Source organism: Pinus tabuliformis, chromosome 1_2 (assembly GCF_031772625.1).
Source record: "Pinus tabuliformis cultivar Carrire ecotype Pingquan chromosome 1_2, CPIR1, whole genome shotgun sequence".
NCBI lineage: Eukaryota > Viridiplantae > Streptophyta > Pinopsida > Pinales > Pinaceae > Pinus > Pinus tabuliformis.
The window spans coordinates 54,696,206-54,707,435 of record NC_142298.1 but is presented as its reverse complement, the minus strand read 5'-3'; the positions used below and the strand labels follow the sequence as shown (position 1 = coordinate 54,707,435).

Genomic DNA, 11,230 nt, shown 5'->3' with positions numbered 1-11,230 from the left:
TACTTAACCTTTTTACATGATGCAAAAGCCCAAGAAGGGTCTATTTCAATGTACAATAGTTCTATAGACTCAGAATAAATCCTAGAATTCCTTAATGGGGACTTTGACCTAAAATAGGGTGACACAAGCATGAAACCCTTGCTTTAATAAGTCACAACAATAATAATAAAAAACATTTTTCTTTATTCTTTTGACAAGTACATTACATGATGACTCAAGTACATTATTGAAAACCGAACATAGTTACTTTTTCCAACATTGGGCACGTGGCCCCCATGTGACCCCAATTTTCAGAACTAGGGGGTTAATGGACAGTTTAACTGTCCAACAAATTCACCCGTTGGGCGGAATTGCAAGCTAGGTTTGCACGTCAGTTCCAGGTTTGGGGCGCTCAAGCTAGATTTGGGTCGAATTGTAGGATGGTTAGCTTTGTAATTGAGAGAAAACTTGTAACATGTATAAATTTCTCAATTTTTGGCCAAATGAGGTGCATAGAGAACCCATATGGGGGTTTTTGATAGTTCTGGATCCATTGGAGACATTTGTATTGCATTTTGAGCATTTTAAAGCCATGAAAACACAACTTTGAGAACTTAATGAAAGAGGCCCTACATTGGAAGCTGGACCAAGAGATGCAGCCTAGGAGAGGGGTGAACTCATTTATCATGTTTGTTGCTATGTGTTTATGATATGGTATTTTGTCTCTTCTTTGAATGTTAATTGTGTTTAAAAATCACTTTTTTATGTGTTTAGTAACTTGACACATTACCCAAAACACATATAAAATTTCACTTGTAATTTGTATATCACCTTCAAGTTTTCTAATACAGATCATTTTGGTATCAAAGAATCATGTTATTGTGAAGGTTTGATTTTGTTTGCAAGTGTTTTTATGATGCTTACAAGGTTGAAGCTTAAAATAGGAGAAGGAGAACTTGTGGATCCAATATCTCAAATTGTTTCAAGAACAACAAACACACCTTAAGCTTAAAGGGTCATACCACGTGAAGAAAGTCCTGAAGGAATGTCTCGAAATGAAAGAATTTTCAAAAAATCTTTCCTTGAGATGTCTGAAATGGTAAAGGTTCTTTATGAAGAGGGGAATGCAAGGTTATATGAAGAGATCTCAAAGCCTCTAAAAGGAGATGGAGGAAAAGGAGACAACCCTCCAAAAGGGAATCAAGGGAATGGTGACAAACCACCACCTTCACCGTCATCTTCATCCTCATCTTCTACTTCTTCTACCCTTTAAAAAGCACCTCCAAATTCTCCAAAAGGACATGGTAAAACTCCTTTGTTAAAGCTTTATATTAAATTTGAATTGTTTATGTATGATGGAGAGCTAGATGCTAGGAAATTAGATAATTGGATTCGTCAGATTGAAGTGTATTGCAGGATACAAAGAATCAAGGACGATGAGACCAAAATTCAACTTTCTTCTCTTAGATTGGAAGGTGCAACACTTATTTGGTGGGAAGCCAAAACTCAAGAGGACATGTAGAAACATGGTAAGGTTTTATCCTCTCGGAATGATTTTTTTTTGTTGCAATAAGAAGTTCATTTTATCCATTAGAATACATGCAAAAATCTATCATGGATTGGAAAAACTTTAGGCAAACTAAGGGTCACAATGTGCAGAGCTATACTCAGGAATTTTGGAAAAGAGCTTTGATTTTGGGTATAGATTTGTCCTCTCAAGATACTTTGCTTAAATACATTGGAGGATTGCATAGTTATTTGAGACATACCATTCTCATGTTTAACCCTACAAAACTAGATGAAGTTTGTGTACATGAAACTCATTTAGAGGCAAGAGGGGAAAATGTTTCTGAAGAAACTAGTGAGAAATCGTTAAAGTTTGGAGAAAAAGGAAAAGAGAAGTTTAAAGGAAAGGATAAAAAGAACGCTTCAGTCAAGAAAGAAGGAGAAAATCTAATATGTAAATATTGTTCTAAAGAAGGCCATGATGAATACCATTATTGGAAACTTCATCTTGAGATAAGACCCAAAAATATTAATAATGAGGAGAAAGAAAAGATTGCTGCAAAAAAACAAAAAGCTCTAGGATCTAATTCTGGAAATGAAACAAAAATCATAGCCATGTGATTTAAAGGTAAGAATTCAATTGCAAGTACTAGTTCTTCTAGAAAACCCATTGAAACTCAAAATGAAAGAGAAAGAATAGAGTTGTTCCATATGAGAATCATCACAAAACATAACAAGGTAGATACTTTGTTTAATAATGGTTCACAAGCAAACCTCATTTCAGAAGACATAGTTAAGAAACTAAAGTTGGAAACCATTCCTCATCCTACACTTTATTTTTTGAGTTGGGTATGTGACAATGTCAAGTTGCAAGTGACAAGAAAAGTGCATACTTAGATTTTCCATCACTGCAAATTTTATTGATGAGGAAGAACTTGTTGTGGTACCACTTGACATTCATGGGATTGTTTTGGGAATCCCATACTTATATGAAAGGAAAGTCGTTCTTAATCTCCATGAGAACAAGTATCACTTGTTTATAGATGGGATTGAGTACATTGTTAGAGCACATAGAAAAAATTTGAATTTATCTCTTGTGAATGTTGGACAAATGAAGAGGTTTGTAAATGCTAGTCAGAATTTTACATTATTGATGATTAAATATAAAGATGCTGATGAATCTAAAGCCTTTCAAGGATATGAATCAAGTTTTAAATCTGATTTCATTGAGGTTGATAATCCATGTGATAAGATGTTTCAAGAGTCTAACATGTTGCCTCCTAAAAGAGGAAAACAATGTGAAGTTCATTTGCAACAAGATGCATCATTGTTGAACATTGGTATGAACAAGATGCCAGTGTTAAAGAATGCAAGGGTCAAAAGGCATATGCAAAAGCTATTTGACAAAGATGACATTAGTTCTAAAATATATTCTTGTGGGTTTCATAATGTTTTGGCTTTGAGGAAGAATGGTGCATGGTGATGGCGTTCACATTTGGTGAAGAGTCAAGCCAAAACAAGGCTAGACATGCTAAGCATTGTTATGACTATAGTGTTCAAGGTGAAGTGAACTTGAAATTGAATAAGTCTCCTATGATCGAAGATCAAGGAGAGAATATTCAAATTTCTTTAACAAAATTTTTCTCTTGTAAACATCTTGAAGAATTGCAGAAAGGTCCTAACTTTGACAGAAAGGCAAAGACTTCAAAATTGAAGTACCTTCATGAGGAGCTCAAAGCAACAAATCCAAGAAAAGCTAAATGGATTGAGGTTGGAAGGGTGAGGGAATTGTACCGTCATCTATTTGTTGACTGAAAATGATCTTTTGGAGGAGTCCAAAAGCTTCTAATGGGGAGGAGTGATCTAGGGGATCAATTTAGTGCTCAAAATTCAAAATGTTAGAAAGCGCTCAAAACCTGTACCAGTGCATAAATATCGGCAACCTAAATACAATGCAACGTATTACACTCAAAACCAATATCGTGTGCTCTCGATATCGTGTTCTGATCAAATTCTCAAACACGGAAAAATTTGCAGAATTGACAGTTGACTCGACATTTTGGGCCAGTGGCATGCTGCCACTTGGCCACTCCTAATTGGTCCAAAAATTTGAATTTTATTGGCTCAAAATTTATTTTTAATTAATATATGGGCTCATTGTGTATTAGAGTGGCCTAACGGGGGAGAGCCACGTGGGCCAATTGGAGGCTGCCACATGGCCTCTAGTGATGGGTTAAATTTTTTGTGTAGGGGCTAATCTGCCCACCAAAATTGAACCCACAACCAAGAAACAAGCACCAAAAGCCTTTACCAATGTGCCACAACATGTTTCTTATTAACATAAGGCTTCGACTTTGATTTAATGTGAATCCAATTTCGCATTGGAGGTTGGGGCCAGGGCTAAGCCCCAACCCTAGTCCCCGCTTCGACATGACAATGGGGCGGGACCATGGGCCATGGATTAGCCTCAGCCCCATGGTCACAACCACAACACAATGCACCGGGAGTGAAAATCACAGGCGGAGACAGATGGGGGCCAGCCCTGGGTCACATGACCCATCGCAGAACTAGGAGCGTCACATTTGAAGGGGGGTAGGCGATAAGGCGCTTACAGCGAGGGCCGACCCCAGAGCCTATGGCCCGTCACATGATCAAGTTCATCGGATAAAATCCCTCAGCGTGCGTTGGCACCAGGGTCAGGTTCTATGGGGCATTAATGTAACTTGTGGCAATTAGTTGGGGGCCCAGCCGGTGAGGGTGGGCGGTTAGCCCCAACCCTTGGCCCATGCGACCGTGATTTTCGAAATTGGGCGGTTAATGGACAGTTTAACTATCCAACAAATTCACCGTTAGGGTGGAATTGTAGGCTAGGTTTTTGCACCAGTTCCGAGTTTGGGGCACTCAAGTTAGATTTGGGTCAAATTGTAGGATGGTTAGCTATGGAATATGGAAAAAACTTGTAACACGCATAACTTTCTCAATTTTTGGCCAAATGAGGTGCAGAAAGAACCCAGATGGGGGTTTTTAACATTTCTGGATCCATTGGAAACTTTTGTATTCTATTATGAGCATTGTAAAGCCATGAAAACACAAATCTAAGCACTTAATGAAAGAGGCCCTACATTGGAAGTTGAACTAGGAGATGTAGCCCAAGAGAGGGGTGAACAAATATTATTATCATTATATGAATGGATATATTATTAATAGTTTATTATGATCTAACTTGGTCAACCCTATGTTTATCATAGTCAACAATATTCAACCGTGTTCATTTATCAACATCTTTAGTCAATGTAACTTGACTATATTTTATTATAGTAAACCTTAATTAGTCATAGTCAAAATTTAAAAATATTTAATACTAATATTATCAAAATCAATACAATTGATTATTAATAATATTAATAACAACAATAATAAAATTAATATCAAGGTTGACTTTATTATTATTATTATAATATGATTGATAATATTAACAATAATATTATTATTATTTCCACAGAAAAAATACCGAACTTTCTATTATAAATAGATTGTTACAGAGTATATGCCAAGCATTGCAAGCCGACTTGTTTTCCGCCATGAAGGGTGAAAAGAAGTCACAACTGAAAGTTAATACAGCCCAAAAGAGCGTATGTGCACCAGTCACTACAGCCAATAAATTGGCCCAAAACGCCTCCAACTGAGAGACCAACCTCCCGGGAACTGATTCACGCAGAGAGGAACGGTTTACAAGTTGAGGCCAGAAGACCAGAAGAAAAAACAGCGAACAGCGTCCCCAATGTATAACATTAACATTGTGAGCACTCCACGGCCCGGGCTTCCTATTGTGAAGGAACCAGCCCATGAGCCTGTTGTTGGGAAAAGTATCCAATACGGAATGACCCTATCCCACTCTAAGGGTGATAGTACCTCAGCAACAACTGAATACAAAGCTATTCAAGATTACTTCTTTATGAGATGAGAGAGAGAAGAGAAAAGGGATCCACTAACCGTTATCTTCCGCTAATGGTTGATCCAATCTTCCCTCTTGCTGCTTGCTCCTAGCTCCTTGCTCTTTCACCGGCCCAGCTACACAAAGATCCTGTAAAAGCACAAAGAAAGGAAACTACAAGAAGCATACATCCATAACTGATTCAAGGATTAGAATAAATCAAATATACAAGCATCAATTCACCATAGAGACACATGCATATAGAAGAACCTCAAATACTTTATTAATGGAAGAAGTAAAGTTCTGAGAGTGTTACAACCATAATAGGCCCAATCTAGCAACACCTCCCAGCAGAAAGAAATCTCCTCTTCACCTCCTTCAAAGCAATCACCCAATAGTTCTATACACAAACCAACAGCACTTCCTTACTTGCACCAAATTCCAGCCTCCCTAAACCTCATGAGAGAGCTCTATATATAGGAGATTTGGAGAAAGGATGAGTCAGCTTGAGGCTGGCATGACGCTGACTAGTGTCCTCTCCCACTTTAGTTATACTTCAGTTCTTGAGTCCACTTGGAGTTTCTTGCTTCCACTTGGAGATCTAGATCCTCTTACTCATCACAAGGCGAATTCCCTGATCCAAGTGTCAGTTTGGAAGCTTCCTGGGCATTTGACACCTTGCAGAATGACTGTGCCACTTGGCCAATCTCGCCCAACGCAGGTAGCCTTCATTAGATTTGACATTCAGCGCAGGTACAGAGTGGAGCAGTTGACATTCAGCGCAGATGCTCAGTGGAGCAGCTGACATGATCCAGAAACAGCTTGTTTTTGAGTGTTTTCAGGTGGAGAACTGATTTTCAGTGCTGTGGTTTGCTGACCTTGTTCCTCTAGGGGTAGGAACAACATGTTTAGGGACTTTGGATCCCTCAGATTATCGACATTTCATGCTTCATGCTGTAAGGCACAAAAATGTCTATAACAGAGCTAGCTGCATGAAAGAAGTATATACAAAAGAAAAAAGAAAAAATATGTACATGATCAAAAAACAGAGTATGGAAAAACAGAACTTAAGCGAAAATGGGTTGTTCGAGTGAACGAACCAACCCATTTTCTTCCTCGAAGACAGTCCAGGACCCCGAAACCTGTTCAACACCCTCGTTTGAAAGACGATCTGCTTCATAATTTCTTTCCCTATAGATATGGCAGAGAGTGATCTCCGAGAAACGACATTTTAGGCGTAAAACTTCTCTAAGCAGAGGGAGCAAGATGAAATTCCTGCATTGATGAGTCCCGTTAAACCATTTCACAGCGTTCATAGAATCCCCAAAGATCTGGACTTCACGCACGTTCCTAAGGATAAGCCAACAGAGTAGGGAGTGAAGGGCTTTCAATTCAGCAAAGTTATTGGAGCCCTGTCCAAGACCAACAGAAGCTTTAACAACCTTAACCTCTGATAAATGAAGAATAAAACCAGCCCCACAGCGGCCATTAATATCTGAGGCACCGTCAAAATAAGTCCACGGCATTGAATATCTAATAAATTGTTGGTGAACAACTCTAGCAGAAGGAGGATCCAGAGGAACAGGGATACTTTCATAAATTGCAGCTCCTTCTGCGGCAAGACGACCTATCGGGAAAGCAGAGTCCTTAAAAATAACTTGATTCCTTGCAAGCCAGGTCCCCCAGGTAACGAGCAGAGGAATGGATCTCTCTCTATTGTTTTTGGCTTCATTCCACCACTTCTGCCAAGCTTCCAAGAGCCCCTGCCCTTCCCATCTAAAAGGAATTTTTAGAAGCCTTAACGTTTCGACCCAAAGGCTAGAGTTAAAAGGACAGAAAAGGAACAGGTGCTGAGCAGATTCGACACTATCTTTACAGAGCGGGCACCATCCAGGACCAATCCTACCTCTTTTTTGAAGAAAATCCCACGTAGGGACTTTCTGGAGTAGAACACACTAGAAGAACAATCTCGATTTGGCTGGTCCTTTTAATTTCCAGAGCGGTTTAAACCACCAGTCCGGATTCTCCCATCCTTTTTGAGACATCATCCATTTGTAGCCCATCTTTGGGGAATAAAGCCCATTCTGGGCAAAGACCCATCTGAGTTCATCCGGGGATTCAGAGAGCCTGACTGAGGAGTTGAGGAGGTCCCTTCTGAACTGATCCCATTCCTCCAGCCATTCTTCCTCCAAATGTAAATCTCTTCCCTGAATCCATCCTTGACTCCAAATGGATGAAGCCCGTGGATCAGCTATCTGATTTAGAGTGTATAGCCCTCTGTCTTTGAAGTCGAAACCAAACCCTGAGAAAGGGAGAAAATCTCAGTACAACCTATCCATGGATCTCTACCCAGCCTAATCTGAGTTCCATCCCCCACACTCCAAGCCAAACCCTTCTCTATAATTTTGACAGAGGCGACCACCGCTTTCCAGACCACCGAGGAGTTTTTGCAAGTCTTTTGCAGCAATCTGATCCAATCTAGTGTTGATAGCGGATCAATATATTTTCTTTTAGAAACAGAAGTCCACAAATTCTCAGAAGAAATGAGCCTCCAGCTGAGCTTTGCTACTAAAGATTTGGAGAAGCAATCAAGATTTTTTATACCCCAACCTCCCCACTCTTTAGGGCGAGCCACTTTATCCCAAGCAATCCAAGGGGTGACTTTCTCCGACTTCGACCCCGCCCAAAGGAACCTGCTACATAATTTGTCAATTGAGGATAAGATTCCTTTGGGAACCCAAGTCAAACTAGCCCAGTAGAATGGGATTTCCATCAGAACTGATTTGATTAACACTAGCCTTCCTGCCATGGACAGCCACTTGAAACTCCAGTGTTTCAGTTTGGATTCAATTTCTATAAGTAACCATTTCCAATCTTTAATCCTGTAATTGTCGGGCTTCAAAAAGAACCCCAGATATTTAAAGGCATCCTCCAGCGATTTGACTTCGAAATTTAGCACTAGCTCCACTCTGCGCATAAGCTCTCTGGGCATACCTGCACATGTGAGAGTGGATTTTCTCTCATTAATGCATAGACCTGTAGCCTTCAGGAAAAGGTCCAAAATCTTCTTGAGCGTCCTGCAGTCCTCTAGACTTCCATTGCTGAACAGGAGAATGTCATCCACAAAAAGGAGGTGGGTGACCCAAAAGTTTACCGCCACTTCAATACCTTTGAGAGTCCCTTGTCTTTTAGCATCCTGAATCATAAGGCTAATGCCGTCTGCTGCCAGCAAAAACAAAAGAGGAGAGAGCGGACAGCCTTGACGTAGGCCACGCTTAGGACTAAAAAAACTAGAGGCCGCTCCGTTGATCAGCACTGCTATGGAAGAAGAGGAAACACAACTCATCACCCATCTCACAAAATCATACCTAAAACCCAGATGAGTTAGCAGAAGCCTGAGATACAACCAGTTGATCCTGTCATAAGCCTTTGACAGATCGATTTTCACAACGACTCCTTTTTTTTTTCCAATTTTTAGACTATGAAGAGTTTCTTGCGCAACTCCGACTGCTTCATGAATTTGTCTGCCGTCTAGAAAGCCAAATTGCTCTGGTGAAATATTTCTAGAGAGGACTGGTTTAAGCCTAGAGGCGATAACTTTTGCAATAATTTTGTAAACACAGGTGCACAATGAAATAGGCCTGAATTCGTCATAAGAAACCGGAAGATCCGACTTGGGAATGAGGGCTAGAAATGTGGCATTGAAAGGATTTGGGATTGTACCTGTATGCCTGGAATCTTCCACAACTGCCACTAGCTCGTCTCCAATGAATTCAAAAAAGTGTTGGAAAAATTCGACAGTCCAGCCATCCGGGCCTGGACTTTTGTCCTTTTGCATTGACTTGAGGATGTCTTCAACCTCCTCCTTTGTAAAAGGCGCCATGATAGAATCATTTCCTTCCTCCTCTATGAACCTTCAGAAAAATTGCGCTACTCTTATAACTTCTGCAATTGAAATTTCCTTTGTCGCTTTGTAGAGATTCTTGAAGAAATTGACCCCTAAGGAGGCCAGATCTTCAAAAGAACGTGCCTGATCACCATTGACTTTCTTCATTTCCCAGATAGTGTTTGAATTTTTCCTTCCTCTTGCGTAATTCTGAAAAAACTTGGTGTTTTCGTCCCCTGCCTGCAACTAGATCGCTCCACTTTTTAAACGCCAGCTTTCCTCTCTTTGATGAAGGATTCTCCTCCTTTCCCTCTCCAAATCCTGTAGTCTATCCCGAGCTTCTGTTGATCCATAGCCATTTCCACCTGGGACTTCCAGTAGAGAAATCTCAGAATTGACATTTTCCAGCATTTCTTCATCCTTCAGTTTCTTTTGGAGTGCCCATTGTTTAGAGGCGACCTTCATCTTTTTTAGATTATCCATAAGATTTTGACTGCGACTTTCATCTTCACTGAATGCGTCTTTCTTCCAAGTGTTGTGGAATAAACTGATATAAGTTGCATCCAAAAGCCAAGAGGCATTAAATTTAAAAGGGGTGCCCGGTTTAGTGAAAGCCCCTTTCACTTCCAGAAAGACCGGGAAATGATCCGATAGGCCACCTTCCCCAACCCAATGTCTAAAAACCTGTAAATTTTCTGCCATCGATTCACCAAGAAGAAACCGATCCAGTTTCTTCCCTATCCATTCTTCTGCAATTCTACGATTCCTCCATGTCGGGCACAGCTTGAGCAGAGGGACATCCACCATGTGAGAAGAGGCCAGTTTATTTTGAAAGAAATCAGAAAGGGGATCAGCCCTGGCTCTGACCCCCCAAGATTCTGACATCCCCAAAGAAAAATTAAAATCTCCCCCAACTATAAGATTTGGGTGCGACAGAAAGGACTTTGCAAAGAAAGAGTTCCAGAAACTCTCCTGATCCAAGACTGGACCATAAACATTAAGAATATGAAAAGGGATGCAGAGTTCGTTGGAATAAAGTTCCACGGCCAAAACATTATCCGATCCCCAGGAGGAGATCTCCCGAAGGACCTTTGCGTTGAAGCCCAGAGCCACTCCTCCCGAATGACCATTTGCATCAATGGCGTGGAAGGTCCAGCCCGGAAAGAGCTTGACGAGACATCCTGTAACTTCTTCCCCCTTCCCTAGCGTTTCTTGAATCAGGAGAATGTCAGGTTTGTTGGTTCTGACCAGGTCCTTCAGAGCTAGCTTTTTGGGCAGACTAGCTAAACCCCTGCTATTGTAGGATAAGATGATCATCGGGAAACCTCAGAGGGTGTCCGCTTTTCTCTAAGCACCCCTGGAAGGGACATCTATTTCCCACCAGCAATATCAATGACAGCCTTCAACTGTGCCTTCGTCAGATTTGATTTCCTTCCTCTTGTCTTCCTCGGTCCTGCTGACACCATGTCCAACTCCAGACCTCCCACAGCAAGCCCTTTCCCTTTTCTGGTGGCCAGTGATCTGAGATTGTAGGGGGGTTCAGGGCTCCAAACACTGGAAGGAAGAGATAAGGCAGCATCTGTGGGACTGGAAGTCAGCTTTGGAGAGGGAGGAATAGTCATAATAACACTGTCTGAAGTGGCTAGGTCCTTCCTCAGGATCGACAGATCATCCACGAGCTGCCTGAAGGGGCCAGACTCTTCACAGCATGTTTGAGATAACCCAATAGAAGAGCATATGGAAAAACAAGGGGAAAGAAGCAGACTAGCCTGGGCTACCCCTGCCATTTCAGAAGCTGTTGCGGTTCCCATGAGAGACACCGGAGTTGAGACAACCTTACTTGCTAAAATCCCAGGCTATTCTTGTTCAGCTTCCTCCGCTTGTTCCGGACCCGACCCCTAAACTTCTGCCTGAAGACCGCTCTC

The 11,230-nt window shown here is 41.1% G+C and overlaps 2 protein-coding genes across 2 annotated transcripts; both read right to left on the bottom strand.

The window, feature by feature from the left end:
- Window positions 1-6,486: 6,486 nt before the first annotated feature.
- LOC149204400 (uncharacterized) lies at window positions 6,487-6,945 on the bottom strand. Its single transcript, XM_089397112.1, has one exon. It carries the CDS (start codon window positions 6,943-6,945, stop codon window positions 6,487-6,489), a length of 459 nt encoding a protein of 152 aa, XP_089253238.1.
- A 2,606-nt stretch (window positions 6,946-9,551) lies between these two features.
- Window positions 9,552-10,622, bottom strand: LOC149204399 (uncharacterized). Its single transcript, XM_089397111.1, has one exon. It carries the CDS (start codon window positions 10,620-10,622, stop codon window positions 9,552-9,554), a length of 1,071 nt encoding a protein of 356 aa, XP_089253237.1.
- Between the last annotated feature and the right edge of the window lie 608 nt (window positions 10,623-11,230).

What these genes read in the sequence shown, in the direction of transcription:
- LOC149204400 (XM_089397112.1), bottom strand. Translation starts at nt 6,945, where the DNA reads ATGCCGTGGACTTATTTTGACGGTGCCTCAGATATTAATGGCCGCTGT.
- LOC149204399 (XM_089397111.1), bottom strand. Translation starts at nt 10,622, where the DNA reads ATGATCATCTTATCCTACAATAGCAGGGGTTTAGCTAGTCTGCCCAAA.